Raw genomic sequence first — 19761 nt, forward strand, 5'->3', positions numbered from 1 at the left:
GCATCCATTGTAGAAGCAAAATCCAGGGATCAAAATCCTTTGAGGGATTTCTTTCATTTTGATATTATAATCTAATCTCAGTCAGCATTTTATATGAGCAAGGCGAAAATTTCATGACCTATTGTTAGTACATCGTGTTTTTGAGTGTTAGAGAGGAAGATGCACGAGATAGGCTCATATGGAAAAAGATGACACGCTGTAGCGACCCCTAATGGGACAAGCTGAAAGGAAAAGATTTTCTCATCACTTCCATACATTCGGTATCATCATCGTTTTCTTTCAACGTACAGTATATACAAATATAGGCTAAACATCATGATAATATGGCTTTGCGAGTTACTGTGCAATTTCCATACCTAATTATATCATTCGAGTTGACGCTGTTAAGATTTTTGCTTTATCTTAACAATTTTAAGTGGTTCTATCATGAGCCATTCTGGGTCCGGTAACCAAATATGGTAATACATGGATGTCCTATTGTTCTAAACTCTTCGGAGTCCTTTTGTCCTCTGGGATAACAACAATAGTAGTCACGAAACACACACACAAAAAAAAAAAGAAAAATAGTTCTGCACTTGTAGAAAAGTGTAACAAGTGTTCTTAGTTAGGAAGCAGGACCTTGCGAGGGTAGGAGACCCGCTGAGTGGCACAGTCTGTGGGTGGGGGTGTTGTAATGGCGGCCCGAGGCTAAGGATGTCCGTGCACAGGAATCCTAAATATCTGCCAGAGAAACAGACTTTTCCGGGGCATCTAAATGTGGGAAACTGTGGAGCTGGAAGCTCTGCGGGACTTTGGGGAACGTCAATAATAATAAAAATAAATAAAAAACACAACCCTGGGCTACAAAACTGTTGTTTTTTTTAACCACGATCAACAACAGAGATGTTTAAAATGGATTCTCAGAGCAACATATGCTGATATGGGTTCATGGTGGTGACATTTTAGTGGATATCTCAGTCCCATACTAAGGGTGACCCAATCAGAAAACCTTTGCTGTGATCTTTAAAACATCTTCAAATGTTTTGGAATAACATCAGATTGACTGATTAAGATCCATGTGCAAATACTACTTAGTCCAATTTTACATCAAACTTCCTCAAACTTTCAAGGATTCTTTTGTTTTTCGCGGTCAACCCTATTTTTTTTGCACATCATTGGACACAAAAGTTATGTTTGAAAGTGTAATGGCATCTGGGAAAATAAAAAATTAAAAATAAAAGGCTAAACATGAAACTTGTTTTTTTTTTCGTTTAAAAAAAAACGAATGCAGTTGTTGGACACGTGATTGGAATTTGAATCTAGTCGCACTATAAATTTCAGTACAAATTGGGTTACATTTGCATGACTAAACAGGATGACTTCACTGACAAACTAGTTGTGTTTTGGCTTTTTTAGGGTATGCGCACGGGAGGGGGACGTGCACCAACTCTGTCAGGATGTTGCACGGGGAGATGCATGTTGAATCAAAAATTGGGAAATTCTTATTTTCTAAACAATATTAAAAGCAAAAACAAGGGCATCCGGCGTAAAAACTGTGCCAAACAAATATGAGCGGTCACGCTGTGACAACCCCTAACGGGACAAGCCGAAAGAGAGTTACTTTTTCTCGTGTTCAGCTGTCCTTCACTGGGGGGGCGGTGAAATAATAAATGAAGAAGGGATCAGATCTCGTGAAAGAAAAAAGTAAAATTACATCCCAAAAAATGTCATGTTCATAAGTCAGCTAAACCTTTGAAGGGATTACGTATGTGATGTGAACATTTCACCAAAATTAAAATGTAAAACAAAGAAAAATTTTAAAACATTAAAAATAAAATATTAAAAAAAAATTGTGGGGACATGTTGTGTGAGATCCTTTGAGAGGATGTTGAAGGGAGTTCATGACTTCAGAAAAAAAATCTTATACAATATTAAATCTAATTTTATTTTCCAATTTAGTCCAATCGCACATCCTCCTATGGGTGCATAAATAGGATTTTTTTCCCCATCACAAATAAAAAAAAAAATCTTGCTGTCATTTAATTACAATTTGAAAGGGATGGGGTGTGCACTAACTCAGGTGGGACGTTGAAAGAGGTGCGTGGTTTAAAGAAGTTTGAGAAAACAGCTTTAACAATGTTTTTTATAATTATCATCCCTGGGTGGTCTGGAATTTTTTTTTTTTTTTTTTTTACATTACATGTTTTCATGCGTACATAATGCTTATACAGGGGATGCACCTACCCTACAGGTATGTTGAAGGGAGTCAGAAGATTTTTAGTAATGGACGCTTTGTATTTTCTTTTTTGGAACTTCCTTAATGCTGATGATTGACAGCACACAGTCTTCTGCCTCAGCCAGACTGGGGTTTGGTCTCAGTGACACGGAACGGGATTCTGTTGCGCGCCTGCGGCCATGTTGTCTGGAGTTCTTCAAACGTAGCACCAAACCTAAATAAATAAAACCCTCTCCGACTTCATATGAGCTCACTGAGATGGGGAGCGCACGAGTCGGTTGGAAAAAAAATTATTTGCGTCCATTAGTTGCGACCGCAAACTCTCATCCTCGTCATTTCTGGTCATTTCGACATTGAAAAACACTCAATTATAGGACAAATATGAAAGATACTAAATGGATTTCCTTTTCTCAAAGGAAACCAATTTGTGGTGCGAAGATGGATAAAAATACGTAAGAATTAAAAAGTGACTACAGTGCAGTATTTCAGTTCTACGAAAAGCTGATATGTTGAATTCATATTTTTTAGGACAGAGAATGATAAGATTCAACAAAAATAATTGTTAAGGAAAACCTTTAAATTTGTGTGGAGTTTTGGATAAAAATGCTGATTGGAGTGGGAAGCGCACGGGAACTCTGCTTTCAGTAACAAGTCATAATTCATGTAATATTTGCTATGTTGGAGAGAAAAAAAAAAAAACATCATGATAGCTATTGTAGGAACAAGGAAAAAAAAATATAGAGCCTCTGCTTGTACGTACAAAAATTAGAAATGAAATGGTGCGGTTTTCCAGTCCGACAATAAATCACTTTATCAAATGAAAGCTTTTTAGGAAAGAGGGAAAATATAGGTTTGCGAAAATAGAAAAATAAATTCCTCAAAACTTTGTAACTTGTGATATGGTGCTACAAAAAGCAAATAACCCTTTTACAGTTCAATAAAACGCAGATTTGTAGACTTGTTTTAAGAACATATGTGGTTACATTTTTAGATTTTTGTGTTTTTTTTTTCCTGGCGAACTGAAAAAAAGAAGTATTTAATCGCATTTTCGTAAAAGAAAAAAACTAGATTTATTTACTAGATTCACCAAAAATCCATACGCCATTCGTGTGATGTTGAAGACTATGGATACCTGATTTTGGTGTATCAATTATTCTACTGAGAGAGATAACTTTGTCCTGCCATTTATGGAAGTGTCCACCAACGGGAATCGGTGTGCCTCCATAAACCAGGAAGTAGTCTGCCCAGTAACAAACAGATGACAATAAAACAAAAAAATAATTATGTTTCTTTTCCCAGGATGTCCGCGCTCTCCTGAAGACATCCTCCCGTAGCATTGTTAAAACAACATATCTTTGACTTTCACACACTACCGTATATCATCTACATTCCCCCTCTTACCATATTTCACAAGAGCGAGGAGAAAGTGGACTCTCAAGGTGGAAGCGAAATTTATCGGGATCAGTGTTTTCTTATATGGTGACGAGATTCCTAATTCTCGCCGATGTTTTTGCTGGCTCGGGATGAAAGGCAGCCCAGTGGAAATACAAAGTGTAAATTCTACTTTTAGGGAATGGAAGGGGTCACGTTGAGTTCTTTCAGAAGGAGTCGAAACTAGCCTTTTAATTTCACCCATCTTAAGACGGTCACTTTTGTAGAAAATTAATAATTTGTTTGTACAGTGAAATCTCGTGAGCAAAAATTTGCAAATAATCAGCACACCAGTAAAAAAGTAAATAAATCCTGCTTGGCTGCGGGACTTTGCATTTGTTAAGTAATAAAATAAAATAAAAAAAGAGGGCAGCACGGTGGATCAGCTGGTAAAGCCTTGGCCTCACAGTTCTGAGGACCCGGGTTTGATCCCGGCCCCGCCTGTGTGGAGTTTGCCTGTTCTCCCCGTGCCTGCGTGGGTTTTCTCCGGGCACTCCGGTTTTCTCCCACATCCCAAAAAAACATGCAACATTAATTGGACACTCTAAACTGTCCATAGGTGTGATTGTGAGTGCGGCAGTTTGTCTCCATGTGCCCTGTGATTGGCTGGCAACCAGTCCAGGGTGTACCCTGGCTCCTGCCCGTTGACAGCTGAGATAGGCTCCAGCACTCCCCGCGACCCTCGTGAGGATAAGCGGCAAAAAAATGGATGAATGGATGTTTGTACAGTAAACACTTGAGAGCAAAAATTTGCAAATAATCAGCACCCTAGTAAAAAAAATAAATAAACTGCTTGGCTCAGGGACTTTGCATTTGTTAAGTAATCAAATAAAATAAAAATGAATATATTCCCAAAGTATGGTCCAAAAGCACTGTAATATGATTTCCAACTGTTACCCTGATAAAATAAATGGATTGCAGCTCATTTGATTTGGAAGAAAAATGCATTGGAAAAACAAGGACGCAAGTGTGTAGGTCACTGCTCCCCAACCCAGAAAAACATCAATACACATTTCCTATTAACTATTTTATGCTTTTGACTCTGTGATAGATGCAGTCATTTTTAAAATGCATACATCGCAAATGACTCGTTTTAGTTGTGCCTTTTTTCCGCTACCATTTATCAGATGACGAGCCGCCAATCGCAATCTTCACATTTCTCTGCATCATCTTGACAAGTTCACCACCATGTTTGCTCCTCAGACCTCTAATGGAATTTTCCATCACGCCGCCGTTCACTGTCAATCCAACCAACATTAGGCCAGAGGCCAATGCTCGATCCCTCTCCAGCAGCATGGTGCTTTTTAGAAGGCGCATTTGGGTACAATTTTTTGTTGTAATGGAAAAATGGATTGGCACGAAAAGGTGTATTTTTCTTGAAAGTGAATAGTTTTAGTTTTGTTTTTTATAAGGAACAACTCAGTTGAGTTGGTGAATTGTGAATCACGATTCATTGAGGAAGTACTCTGTATACAAAATAGCTGTGTCTCCAGAGGGCTAAAGTGCGAACCAAGTAAATATTGAACATATATTTTCCTATTTTTGAAAATGTGTCTGTAAGTGAACCGTGAATCCCTAAATACAGTCACTTAGGGCCTGATGAACTAAAGGCAAACATGGGTGCAAACTTGACTGGTCAGACAAACAGATGTGAAGCCCGCGTCACAAGAAGGCATCACCTGACATAGCTCCTTTCAATCCTGCATTTCCGTGTGTGTCTCGGTTATTTCATCACACGACAACTGCTGTTGGCATCTTCTGGAGCAGTTTTCTCGGTGTGCTGTAACGAGTTTTACTCCAATTGTCACCCAATCAGGAGGAGTTAAATCAAACAAAATGGGATTTTTATGCAATTGCTGGCTTTAACTAAAGTTATCCGAGTAATCGGTTTCTTTTCTTTAACTCAGTAATATGCTTGAAAACTTCTTCCACTAACATTTCCAATTCCATTACTTCAAACTTCATTTTGCTCTTGTAGTGTTCTCCTAAATTGTCCGTGGCCAAAACCATCAGTACTACAGTACGTAGACCAAAAAACCTTCTTAAATATAACAGTCTTCGCTACTTTTACACCAACAACACGCATAATCTGTTAATGTGAGTGAACACGTAATTTAGCACTCGCCCTAGGACCCTAGTGAAAGATTGCAATCTCAGTAAATAAAGCGCAACACGCCCACCCAAAACAGGCACAATCCGTTAGCATGAACTAGAAAGTTAATGGCTGGTAAATCTGATCAAAGTAAATCAGGCTTGGATTCGCTGAGCTGGCAACACTGAGTAGCCGCTCCGTTCACAACGCCATTGCTCCACCCCAGTCGTCATGGTAATAAAAGCAATCGTGGTCATTCCATGCGCCGGAACTGCCCATTGGTGTTACAACTAATGTTCTGTACTTCTTTTAATCCTTGTTTATTTTGATGGAAGGAAGTCAGAGAGGTTTTGTTAGGCCACCAGATAGCTGTTTAAATGGTGGAAAACATTGCATAACATGACTCCTGTAAGACACGAAGGGGTCCTTGAGCCAATTTGTCGCACTTATGTTTGGCTCCACATGTTTGCTCTTTGACAAAAATCCTAAATGCAATCATCCCGTAACCAAGCATTAATGGCTTTTTTGGAAGGAAGTCAAATTTCATTTTTGTTTGTTTTGGACCTGTTGCAGGGACAGAATGGTCATGAAATCACTTTATGGTCACATAGCGATGCCCATAGATGCCTTCGGTGCATATTTACCGCGTCAACTCACGGAAAATTGGAGGATGCAATTTTTGTAGAAATTGTTGCTGTATAATATGGAAGTAAATTAGTGCCGTCGGGATCTGAATTTCAAATGCCACAGAAAACAGGATTTGAGTTTGAAATGTAAAGTAATCACATTTTCAATAGTTGCTACAATTCGCTATCTAAAATTCCCTGTCTGTGCCACCAGGCAGAGTTACTTCAGGTTAGAACTAAACAGCCAGCCAGTCCAGTTACGCTTTCTTAGTATTTGACGTCACGTGACTAAGAAAGCGTAACTGCGATTGGCTGGGTCTTTGGTTCTGACCTTAAGTAACCCTGCCTGGTGGCACAGACGGAGAATTTGAGACAGCGAATTGTAGCCGGTTGAATTTCAGACAGCGAATTGTAGCAACTATTGAAAATGTGATCACTTTACATTTCAAATTCAAATCCTGTTTTCTGTGGCATTTCAAATTCAAATCCGGGTGGCACTAATTTACTTCCATATATAAGGCCATAGAATCAAGTGAAATGAATGAAACACAGAATGTTTAAAAAAAATAACAAATAAATGAAAAAAAAAATATTGAGTTATCATAGTAATAAATGACAATAGCTAAAATATGCGCAATGGATGGGGACTTTACATCCCTAATTGGAACTTCTCAAAAGCTTACATGCTAACTGGTGGGCTAAAAGCAAGAGAGTAACCTCAAAGTCCTGAATAAGATGAACATTTTTTTAATAATGGAATGGATACGGGAAACTGGGAATTTGGGAAGTGTCGAAAAAAAATTGGTAGATGTCCTAAATATGCTCAACAGTTTCAAGTTAAAATGTTTTTAATCAGCCAAGCAATGAAATAAATTATGAACAGATTGGGTGAATGTCTCCATAAATTTGGGAATTTTGTCTTGGAAAATGTGGAATACTGAAAAAAGTGGGATTAGGGCAATGTGAAAAATACTTTCCAAAACCTCAAGAATGAGCTGATTTTCTTTTTAGTTACACTGGTTTGACTCATAACTGAACAAGTGGAGAAATATAAAAGAATGAGTTGATTTTGGAACTTTATGAATACGAGCGTTATGGGCGTTAGTGCCATGACAGCGCTAATGCTGGGAAGTACACAGGAATGAAGGAATGTTGAGGTTATTTGAGAGAAAAGAATGATTTGGGGGACTGAGAAAGTCACTGTGTTGCACAAAACATTAGTAGCGCCACGCACTAGACGTTCATTCGGAATGTCGCTGAGTACTTTATTGATCCCTCAGGAACATACTGGGAAATTTTCGGAATGTGCTCCTATGACAAATCATCCCAATGTGCTGCAGGTGATTTTTCATTTTGCGTCCAATCTTTTTTTACGCTTTATTCTCACCTCCAGCTGCTCTCCCGCTGGAGAGGATTCCCTGTGAGATGTACTTCTTTCAGCGACTGGCATCCTTCCAGGCTGTGGCACAAGTTATTCACATCTAAAAGACAATTTCTGGTTGTTAGCCAGTGGTTTTGTGTCAAGTAAATCCCAGACAGATGAGGACCAAAATGATGTGCGCTCAAAAACAAATGGAGAGGCTAATCCAACGTAGAAAATGGATGGAAGCGCAAATGATGAAGCCTGGCGATGGAGAAAGACAATGATAATAAGGAGCAAAGTTGTTAACGCGCTATATCGGATGCCTCATTATCTTAGCTAGCTACCGCCGCGCAAGGCTCGAATTAAGCGGTCGTACTTCGCATTTCGCACCTCATTAAACGCATTGAAAACCCAAACTGCGAATCGCAGATCGTTCACTGTGCTCGACGGACGCATGGATGTGACAATGCGATTACGTTGTCACGGAAAATGTGCAAGTGCAGTGAAGCTTGGTCGCTGGCACGGGAAAGTCAAAGCTGAATTTATAATAAAAAAATGCAAGAGCAAAAGTTTGGTACTATTTCAGAGTGAAATGCAAGGCAAGCACCTGTGACGGGTAAAGTTGGGACAGAGACCTTTCTCTCTGCCAAAGATGCCGAGTACACCCTGCGGGTTTATCATAGACATCGTATTTGGCAACCTGGTCAGTGCAGCCACTGGCACTGTTCATATTTAAATCGCACCTGGTGAGTGTGCGAGTTGCATTCAGGGGCACTGCGTAAAAGGGAGTGAGTATGATTTATGAGATGGATTACTAGGAAAATGATTGGTCACAATGCTTTAGTCAAAACACTGCAATAAAATGGAATTTTTATTTTGTAATAGATGAATAAATCAGTTCAAATATTTTGTTAATAGTAAGTCAGAGCATTAAGAAATGTTAAATTCTCAATATCCTTTCGTAATTGTTCCTGTCATACTGTGTTGCGTATTTTTGTTTCCACATCAAGAGCCCCATTTTTGTTTTAACTTTTTCCCTCATGTTTTTGAGATTGTAGGTTAAAAGTTCAGCTGGCTTCTCATGAGGACTGAATGGGAAGAAACGTGGGAAAAATGAAACGGCAGTATTTGGAGGGGAATAACCTATCTGCAAAAATTTGAGAGGAAAAAAAAAACAATTGCAGCTACTTCATTTTTGTAACTGTGAACTTGCTTCAAATTTTTGAACGATTAATTATGCTTTGGGGGTGTTTTTCTTCACATGAAGCTGGGGTCTTAGCCAAGGTGGAGGGAATTATGACCAATTCCAAAAGCAGTCAGTGTGAGTACAAAACCTTCACATTTGTACTGTATTTGTGGCCAATTAGAGGTCCTTTAAATGCTGACTCGTGTGTAACATAGCATGTTGATATTATTCTTAAAGCTGGCATCTGAACAGAGGTGTGGAAAGTTCTTATATCCACTCCAACCAATTCAAGACTCATCACAGTAACTGTCAAATACTCTGGTCGCTCGTAACGCTCACACAAAAATTAGAAAAATACATACATGTATGTTCTTTTTGGTGCTAGCAACGTGAAGCCCAATTACCTGACAAACAGTTGAAGCGCAGGTCCAAGTTAGTGAGCGATACTACGGCCGACAAGTCAGGCAGGTGTGTGAGCCTTGAATGAACGCACAAAGAAACACACTTTAAGAACGCAGCAAATCCATGTAAAGCTATCTGGTATCACAGAACACTTTATAAAGGTACACAATAACTTAATAACCAAAGACTTCACGTAAAACCCTCAGCCATCACATTTGACTGACACTGTCAATCAAAAAGTATTCATTCAATATGTTTATTATTATGCTTGTAGTGTGCAGTGTACTTCACTATCACGCTGAAAGCTGTTAAATGGAAAAAAGAAATAGTTACTTAACGTGTGTGCCTACTTTGGGCCTACCTCAACTAAATGAAATCTGTGCAGTAAAAATAGCTTTTTTAAATACCCCAGAGGCTTGTTTGTATATCACTTACAACACTTCATTTTTGTCTTGAAACACACTTTTGTGAGAAAGAAAAATAAACAATGTATCACACAAATAATGTAAAAAGAGTATTAAAAAAAGAGTAACAAGTTTAACAAATGTAAAAACAAAACAACAAAAAACAAACCTGACCGCAAAGTGTGCGTTGCGATACAGCTGAGATTATTGGATAACATACATACACACACAATTTATATATATAGTATGTGTGTGTGCATACACACCAAATTTGATTACTTTATAGATAGTTTATATCATTATTTAAATGAATTCGATTTTTTTTTCCATGTCTGCAATACAAAAATTATGAATTTATTCCATCCCCAAAGTTTACAACTGCAATTTGTATAATAAATACTAGAACATATTGGTTACCAAATTTCTAAAATCCATCCATTTTCCAAGATGGTTATTCAAGCATTTCGTAAAAGAAAAAAAACAAACGTGCTTTTAACAAATCCTAATTCAATTACCACATGAAAAAATAAGCATTATCATCTTTGGAAAGGGCATACGTTTGTATCAGTGCTCATTAAATTGCATAACTAACATTGTGGCCCGTTTGTGAGTATTTATATACTTTTTTCCTTTATACTACAGATTACCTGTTGTGCGCCACCGTCAGAGTGCGCAAGTGAGGCAGCCACGAGGTGGCGAGGAGAGGGTGCAGAGAGGCCAGGCTGTTGTCATCCAGGCGCAGCTCCCCGAGGAGGACGTGGTCGTGCAGCGCGGGCGGCTGACGGGAGTGGAGGAACACAGCCTAGTTGTCACTTTAACGACAGGGCCGCTCGGGGGGTTACAACAACGTCGGCGTGCTGCTGCTAAGTGGAGTCCATCCATCAATGTCAGACAGTCCCGCCGGGCGGAAAAAGCATCGTTGCACTACACAATTCGCTAACTAATCGTATGTTCTTGTGTTTGGCTTGTTAATTGTTTGGAATGCCACTACTGCCTTCAAATGTAAATACTGTATACACTCACTTTAGACTATTTAGACCAATTGTAAAATGACACTGGAAAGACTGACCCAAACGAAGATTTTCTATACAAATTCTAAATTTGAAAGTTCCTAAAAATTAAACAAAAATATGTAATTTTATATTTTAACCCTTTTTTAAATGTAATTTCTTTGTGACTTTTTTAAATTTATGTTCTCATTACACTGCGGCTACATGTATTCTCAAAATGTTACAATTCATATTGAATAATAAAATAATTTTTCTTTTTCTTTACAAATGAATCCCTTTATTTAAACATGATCAAATTGGTTGAATTAGGATGAGTAAAAAAATGTTTATTTCAAATCAAATGTATTTAACGATTTAGTTTTTCAATTTCCTTAAAAAATGTAATGTGTTATTTAATGGAGTAATTTCAAATTTTGCTTTGAAGATGCCTAAAAATGCTTACATGAAATCAAAAAATAAAATAAAAAGATTTACTTGAGCACTTATTTTTTCCTTTATTAATTAGGTTTTAAGTCTAAAACAGAAAATATTTGTCACAGACATTTATATTTGTGATGTTTTGCAATACAATTACAATACAATTGTATGAAGTTGATTTAGGATTTTACAGGATTTTTGGAATTGTGCTTTGGTTCTGTGTAACAATGCAAACATTTTAACTTTCTTTTTTTCTTAGGAATATTTAAAATTACTTTATAAAATATTTCTTACTTAAAAGGTTTTGAAGGTGATTTTGTCATCCTGAAATTTGAATGATAGCTCCAAATATCTCCAAATAATACCTCGGTGAGGCTGTTGGAGGTCAGGTCCAGGGTGCGAAGCAGAATGTTGCTCTCCAGACCCTCCACGCCGGCCAAGTGGTTGTGGGAGCAGTTGAGGTGCAGCAGGGTGCAGACGTCCCTCAGGCCCTTGGCGCTAACGAGCCGGTTGTGGTCCAAAGACAAGCACTGGAGTCGCCTCAAAGAGCCCAGACCAGCTAGAAGATTGGAAACACATCAATAAGTGACACATTGTTGTCATTTCAGGAGCTCAAATGTTTAAAGGTTTGAAATTTTGCTCCATGCTATGAATGACAACAAGTTGCACCATCTGTTGGACATGTGTAAAGTGAAATATTTAAAGCCAGTCGTCTATGGCTACGTTCAATGTATATACACAGTATATATATATATATATATATATATATATGTAAATATATACATATATATAAATTAAATCCAATCTTTTTATGTAGTGACTCATATTACTAAAACAAATTCAAGTTCGAATGTGTCTGGGAAATGTGACGTGTATAAAACACAAGGTGCAATATTTTTATGAAGTAGGTGGGTCAGTCCTGACGCATTTGTGGCAATTTGAAGTGACCCCCCACCCCCACCCCCATTCATTTATCAGTTGTAAAGCATTTTCTTTTTACAACTGTTTTCTATTCCTTCCTTCTGTTTAGTCAAACAATTGTGATGGTTTTTGGGTTTAGATGACATATAGGGTGGATGAGGGTAACCTGAGCATCCAGACTGCAGTCGCATTAGATATATATCAGATTTACTTATATTTATGCCTTTATAAAAATCCTTAATTTGGGGGGGGTTATGATTTGTTCTGTTCAAATTGACATGACAAAATATAACATGAAATTAAAAAGAATTTGGACTTGAGCTGATGAGGAAAGGTAGCCTAAGTTGAATTTTAATCAAATGTCACTACAACTGTTTTTGTCTGCTTTCATATGACATAATACAATCACAATAATCAGACAATCTTTGAAAGGTAATTTGTGGAATATCTTTTAGATTTTTTTTGTCTGTGATTTTACAATCAGAAAGACAAGTTATGTAAAAATGCTGGCCTTTCAGGGATAAAAATCATAACATATAAATATTGGAATCTCACGTAGTGAGCATAATAGAGGCATACTCGGACTAGAGTAATGCTGCCCCCTAACGGAGGATTGTACACCATGCTTACTAAAAGCTTTATAGGCCACAAAAATGAGGGATTGAGTTAAACATGATCAGAATGTGAAAAAAACTATTTTTAAAAAATGTAAAACAAAATCTTAAATAAAATTGCATAGCCGCTGTACATTTCATTAGCTATACCTGCACAATCCTACAGAGATGTTCCGAGCATGGCCTTTAACAATGGTACAAAAGCTCATTTCTGCGACACAAATATAATTGATAGACTAAAATACACTTTGCTATTTCTATTTCAATACAGTTTTCAGTTGTTTGTTGGCAATCAAATTGAATCACACAAATAGTTCAACTGTATCAACGTAAGTTTGTGGAGCTGTAAAAAAAAAGGGGGGGGCGTGCAAACAAAATCTTTCTAATTTGGGTTAAGGAGCAATGAAACATTGATGATTGTAAAAGTGCAACAATAAAAATAGAGACTTTTACCAATGCGTGTAATGGAATTGTGTGAAAGTTGTAGGACATCCAGGTTCTCTGCCCCCATTAAACCATGAATGGACGTCAGCTTGTTGCAGCCCATCTTGAGAACTCTCAAACCAGTCATATTCTCACAATCCACCCTTGAGATGATGTTTTCCTGAAAGGAAAAAAAAAATGGAGATCTTAACTTTTATTTTGACAAATTGGACGCCATTCAACCCAGCACTCACCTGCACGTCAATGTAAATCAACTCAGCGAGCTGATTGATGCCTTCCAGGACTTTCAGCCCGCACCTTCTCAGCGTCAGAGACTGCAGTCGAGCGCACTGAGTCAGAGTGGATAAACTGCAGCCTGGCAAGTCCTCCAGAACTAAGATGGTGACCTGGAAGAGACAAAAGGCCTTCGTCTTCTGTTCTGCATGTCCGTGATTCCCTTGAGAGACACCACATCAAGTGTATTGCTGGTCTGTGTGAAAGGTAGACGGAATGGAGTGGGCAAAGTGGACAGCACAATTTCCCAGCATCCAAGTTAGTATCACGAGCCTCTTTCTGATCGCCTGTAAAGTCCAACATTTTCTTGTGTTTTTGTTGTGTTTGGAGTGCAGCAACATAGCATAGGGTGACAAAATTGATCCAACAATTTCCTGATGGAAAAAGTGCAAGAAGACCCTTTCACACTGCTGCAAAATCTAGTGTTTTCCCGCGTTGCTTTTCTGTCCGATAAACAATGACAGGTGGATATATGCTCGGTTCTCTTTTATGATTGATCTTACTGTGAAAGTTTTTTTTTTTTTTTTTTTTGGGGGGGGTGGTGTACTATGTATACCTACAGTAGTTCTGCTTGGTTCAAAGAGGACTTTATTGGCATACCTCCTGCAACGATCTCCTGCCCGCAGACCGTAACAGCGTGTCGGGACACAGCGGAGGAAGGTCGTCATCCTGGGCGGACCTCCTGCCCTCTCTCCTGGAGCTGACAGAACGTCTCCGCAGGAGCGCGCTCCTGTTCTGCACTTCCGACCGGCAGACGTGTCCTTTCATCCAGGACAGCCCCCTCTCACGCGTGAGCTGGGAGTGCAAGAGGGTATCACTGTGGGAGGAGGACTTCTGACGGATGTTCTCCTGAATGTTCTCGTGGCTGCTGTCGTAGTTGTCGTCATTGATGGCATGTTTGTTTTGAACGATGTTCTGATGAATGTTCTCATGGATATTTTCACAGATGTTCTCACTGAAATCCTCACGGAGCTCGTGTTGGAGGTTCTCTGGAATGTTCTCGTCAATGCTACGATGGATTTTCTCCTGGATGTTTTCGGTGGTGTTTAGACACATGTTCTCCTGGATGTTCCGATTGAGGTTCTCGTGTATATTCTGGTCCATTTCAGTCCTGGTGACTCTTCTCCCATCCCTTTTGTTCATTTTTTTCATCAGGGGTTCTTCATCCTCTTTAACTTCCTCGCTCCTCTCCTCCTCCCTTTGCTGGGTTCTTCTCTCCTCTTCCTTCCTCCTCCTAGTCATTTCTCCATCCTCGATTGTCTTCTCATCGTTGTCGGTTTTCTTCCGCACTTCTATTTCTTTTTTCTTCCCCTCCTTTACTTTCCTCACGCCCTCGTCATCACTCTTTGTCCTCTTCTCTTTCCTTCGTAACGCTTCACTCCTCTGTTCCTCCTCATTCTTCTTCCTGTTTTCTGATTCCTCAGTGGCCACCTCTACCTTTTCCTCCTTCCACCAGTCCTTTTCTTCAGCCGTCCCTGTGCTTTCTTCATCCCTGTTCCTCTTCTTCATTTCTTCTTTCCACTTCCTGTCTGCCTCCTTCCTCCTCATTTCCTCTTCCTCCGCTTTCTTCAGTGCCCCTTTCTCCCTCTTTTCTCCTTTGTCAATTTCCTGGCTTCTTATTTCCACTTCTTCCTTCTTCCTCCTCCCATCTTTCTCCTGACTCTTCTTTTTCTCATCCTCAGTTACCTTCCCCTCTGTCTCTTTCCTCCTCTCTTTGTCTTCCTCCATCACTCTGCCTCCTCTTCCTCTATCTTCCCCTTTTCCTCTTGCTCCAGTTGGTATCTCACGCCCTCATTCATTCTCTTCCCCACTTCCTTACATTTCATCATCATTTTCTTTTCTTCCTCCTCTTGCCTCCTCTTTCCCTCCTTCTCCCTCAGTGCTTCTTTCATCATTTCCTCTTCCTCTCTTTTCTGGATTCTTTCTTCCACTTCCTCACCACCATTCTTTTCTTCCTCCTCCTTCATTACCTTCCCGTTCATCTCTTTCATTCTGCTCTCCTCTTCGTCCCCCTTTCCCCTCTTCTTATCCTCCTCGACCTCCTCCTGAAGTTCACTCGCTTCGCTTTTGATTCTCTTTTTCTCTTCCTCCCACTTTCTCATCACCTCTTCTATTTGCAGCACATCTGACTCTTTTTTTCTTTTTTCATCTTCCTCCCCCTTTTGTTCCTCTTCCACCGTCTTCCGTCTCCATACTTCCTCTTCCTGCCCTTTTCCCATCTTTTCATCCTCCTTCCTGTCTGCCTGTTTCGTCTTCCTGTCCTCTTCCTCCTTCCTTGTCATTTCCTCCTCCTCATTCATCCTCAGTCGTTCTTCCATTTGTTTGTGCTTCTCTTTCGCTTTCTCCTCCCTCCTCCTCTGTTCCTCATCCTCTAGCTGCTTTTTCCAGGCTTTCATTTCCTCCCCTTTTCCGTTTTTTGCTTCTTCTTCCTCCATCTGCTTCCTGTCCTGGTCCCCTTCCTCCATCCTTCTAGTCATTTCCACTTCCTCTTTCAGTTTTATTTCTATCTTTTCCTTTCTGATGTTTCCTTCCTCCCTTTTCTTCCTCTTTTCAGCTTCCTGTATTTGATTCCTTTCTGCCTCTTTCCTCTTCTTCTCCTCCTCCTCCCACCCATCCTCTTCCTCCATTAGTTCCCCCTTTGCCTCTTTCCTCCTCTCATCTTCTTGCCCGTTCTTCCTCCTCTTTTCCTCTTCCTCCTCTTCTTTCTGTCGTTCTGCTACCCTCTTCTGGTCGTCGTCCCTCTTTTTGACCTCCTCCGCCACTCGTTTCTTCAGATCATTCAGCAGCTCCTGTTTGACCGATGCAAAATTTACAGATTTTCTGACACCAAAGCGGTTGAATTTGTCACTTTTTTGGATGTTCTCAACAAGACCAACCTGCTCAAGCCGGAACTCCCGCTCAAGCTCTTCCTGAGCCTTCAACTCCATCATATCCGCCTCCCTCTGACGCAGCTGCACATGGAATGTGCAATATATTGTTCCTGGATTTCACTTAAAGACTTTTTTTAACTGACCTTCTCCATCTCTGTCATCCTTTGCAGCTCCTCCTCAAACTCTTGTTCCACTTTTCTCCTACGCTCCATCTCCAGCCGAAGTTCACTGCCCCAGGCTTCTAATGAGTCATAAAAGGGTGCTAAATTAATAAGAGAGACTGAACAATCATTTTGGCGCCGCCTTTCAAGGGTATAGAGTCATGCAGCATGTTACCTTGACTTTCATAGCACCCGGTTGAAAACCCTTGTTCATCAGCATCACTGCCAGAGGTGGCGCTGCTGTCTTCATTTTCTTCCTCAAAAATCTCTACCTGTATTGGAGCAAACACACACACACACACATTCTGTAGACACGAAGGAACATCATATAAGAATAATTAATATAACAATACAAAGTTTTCATTATTTAGTCAGCACTACAGAAATCTCAACCAACATAAATTTACTTCAATATGTCAGAATTTTGGCGGCATGGTGGATGAGCTGGTAAAGCATTGGCCTCACAGTTCTGAGGACCCGGGTTCTATCCCACCCTCTCCCTGTGTGGAGTTTGCATCTTCTCCCCGTGCCTCCCTGGGTTTTCTCCGGGCACTCTGATTTCCTCCCACATTCCAAAAACATGCAACATTAATTGGACACTCTAAATTGCCCCTTGGTGTGATTGTGATTGTGGCTGTTTGTCTCTATGCCCCCTGCGATTGGCTGGCAACTAGTTCAGGGTGTACCCTGCTTCCTGCCTGTTAACAGCTGAGATAGAATCCAGCACCCCCTGCAACCCTTGCGAGGATAAGCGGCTAAGAAAATGGATGGATGAATAGATGTCAGAATTTCCACATTTTGAAACCTTTGTCAAGAACATGACCTTGCGACAATCAGATGTTTGCAGCCTGAATCAAAGACATTTCAAGATTAAAAATGTTTGTTTACGGATTCTTTTGCAAATTTTATTTTCATCACTGGAAATTAAAAAGTCTATTAATGAATGTTAACCTGCCAACCTTGTGAAGTGAAATGTGCAGTGATGTAATAATGAATTCCCGATTCAGACGCAGTGTCCTGTGTGTACAGTACGTGTATTACACATGTGAATTTGCCTATTTTTTTGTTCAAAGTTGGTTAATCTCCACGAAAATGCAGTCCCAGCCAGCCCTACGTGACAACTGAATGATTTCACTAAATCATTTAATTTTTTTGCGACAGAATGATGTGATAGTTTACCTATTAGCATGACTTTTGACACAAGTCTTCGTCTGCACACTCTTTGTCCTCCCTTCGTGACACTTGCAATAAGCTTGGTCAGTGGTGTAGTGTATTTGCTCCAATGGAAGCAATGATCAGTGACTTACAAAACATCGACCCCAGACCCAAAGAGAATCTGTGCCTCTGCGGCTTGGCAGCCGGGTGTCGTGATAAAATAGCGTGCACCAAGCAGCCATTAAGCATGGATGTGACGGGAATGTCAGATGCTGTTTTTTTTCCTTTCTAATATCCAGTCCATTTTGTGTTCGGGGTTATTTTTTTGTCATTCTGTTTATCATTATTGTGGAAAGGAAGGAACGATTACTTTACTAAATATGATGACCACGATGCAAGCTAGCATGAGCCTTTAGATGACTGAGCAATTTATTCAATTTTTTTACTCAGTATTATATTTATTATTTGTTGTCTTCTTCGATTGTGCACTGTGATGGTTATTGTTGTGAATGACTGCTAAAAGGAGCGAGCGCTTGTCAAACTCATTTTGGTCACGGGCCACAAAGTAATGAAAGTCAGTTACCGGCTCATTTGCTGTCTTGCCGTCCTCGTCGACCATAGCAAAATTCGCGGGCGTTGTTTCGGCATTGTGTCGGAATGCAGTCAGACCTAGGAACACACAAATACTCATTTATTATCATGGGTGATAACAAGCCAAGGCAACCACAGTTTCATCTCTTTTCCTTGTCATGTACGTGTGTCCGTTTTGCATAGAAAACTAAAAATAATTCATACTTTCAAGGTCCTCAAGGATGAGTTTCTCACAAGCCGCCGCTCGGCTTCTGGAGGCCGCAAAGTAGCTGAGCAGCGACGCCGGGATGTCATTGGATGCCTGAAGTCACAAAATGGACATTAGTTTTGCACAATATCCACGTGTTGGTTGGGTGACCTTATTCAGCGACAGAAAAAGCTTAAAAATCAAAAGAGCAAAAGCTCAATCAAAAGATTTGAGCATTTTTTTTGTCCTTCCTGTCTCCCCTTTCATACCACCCTTGTATCCCTCCATCTTAAACTCATCTTTCCTCCTTTTCATACAATCTAATCTTCCTTCCCTTCTATTGCCTATTTCTCCTCCTTTTCTCCCTCCCTTGTCTAAATTAATCCTTCATCCCTCTTTCCTTTCCCCAATCCGCCTTTCCTTTCTCATTTCCATCCATTCTTTCCTAAAATATTCCTTTTTGCGCATCCTTGTTTCATCTTTGCTGGGTTTTTTTTTACCTCCCTCCTTTCTGCCTTTCATACATCCTTGTTTCCCTTCATTCCTCCTTCCTAAATCCCTCCAATAAATTAATTTAAAAAGTCTAAACAGAACTTACTTTTTTTGCCCACGTTGTATTGGCCACTATGCTAGCACCTACATGAAGAAGTTGCCGACAACTTTATTCATAAATCATAAATATAGTCGTTTTATAATAATAAATAACCCCGCTTGAAAATACCTCCTCTTCATACTTTTCCTCGGCATCTTCTTCCTCCGTCTCATAAGTGAGGAGTTCTTCCGACATATTATGACGCTATTTACCGACTTCCGTTAGTTTGACGCGTTCATTCAGTGACAAAAATGTTAATTAATAAGTCTGTCACAACTGTAACTGACTCGATACGTAAAATTGTGTCTAGCGAGTAATTTCACTTAACAATTACTACACGTTTACTTCCGCGTCCACGAGTTAGCGTTACCATAGAAACAGTGAAAGCTACGGAGACATATAGAGAACAATCTGTGCGAAAAGCAACAGTAAATAAATGCCAAATTTATTATTTTACCTGCTATTGAACACCAGCAAAAATACTTTACGCAAGTTTTCGTTTGGTAGAACTAGTAGAAGCTACAGAACGGTGGTGAATATTTGCTAAAAACTGGCACTATATTTACATTCTAGTTAAGTTTGGAAGTTGTTTTGCACTACTTTACTATAGATTATCTTCATTTGCGATCATTTATTGTAATAAATTGGACTTGATTTGATGCTATTTTCAAAATAAAATAAACCAAAAATTAAAAAAAAAAAGTTTCCGCCTCTACGAGTTGTTACCACGGAAACCAATTTGTGGAATATTAAAATGATCATTTTGTGGGGAAAAATAATAATTGGAAACTCATTCAATACTAGAAT

The 19761-nt window shown here is 39.5% G+C and overlaps 2 protein-coding genes across 4 annotated transcripts in view; both read right to left on the bottom strand.

Annotated features, from left to right (window-relative positions):
* lrriq1 (leucine-rich repeats and IQ motif containing 1) overlaps positions 1 to 15263 on the bottom strand; it is a 50571-nt gene extending 35308 nt beyond the window's left edge. For all 3 annotated transcript variants that reach the window (XM_061823332.1, XM_061823331.1, XM_061823330.1), the window contains exons 1-7: positions 13999 to 15263; positions 13359 to 13511; positions 13135 to 13285; positions 11512 to 11705; positions 10367 to 10497; positions 9318 to 9391; positions 7752 to 7845 (exon numbers count right to left, since the gene is read on the bottom strand). In XM_061823332.1, coding sequence (XP_061679316.1) covers positions 7752 to 7845; positions 9318 to 9391; positions 10367 to 10497; positions 11512 to 11705; positions 13135 to 13285; positions 13359 to 13511; positions 13999 to 15126 — 1925 coding nt within the window. In that variant the 5' untranslated portion in view covers positions 15127 to 15263. The remainder of the gene's footprint in view (positions 1 to 7751; positions 7846 to 9317; positions 9392 to 10366; positions 10498 to 11511; positions 11706 to 13134; positions 13286 to 13358; positions 13512 to 13998) is intronic.
* LOC133501978 (golgin subfamily A member 6-like protein 22) lies at positions 15126 to 19149 on the bottom strand. The gene is made up of 8 exons (XM_061822205.1): positions 19084 to 19149; positions 18380 to 18476; positions 18168 to 18253; positions 16605 to 16701; positions 16412 to 16509; positions 16275 to 16349; positions 16009 to 16187; positions 15126 to 15867 (listed from the first exon to the last, which is right to left on the bottom strand). The coding sequence occupies exons 1-8, from the start codon at positions 19147 to 19149 to the stop codon at positions 15126 to 15128; spliced, it is 1440 nt and encodes a 479-aa protein (XP_061678189.1).
* Positions 19150 to 19761: the final 612 nt, after the last annotated feature.

Source organism: Syngnathoides biaculeatus, chromosome 6, assembly GCF_019802595.1.
Source record: "Syngnathoides biaculeatus isolate LvHL_M chromosome 6, ASM1980259v1, whole genome shotgun sequence".
Taxonomy (NCBI): domain Eukaryota; kingdom Metazoa; phylum Chordata; class Actinopteri; order Syngnathiformes; family Syngnathidae; genus Syngnathoides; species Syngnathoides biaculeatus.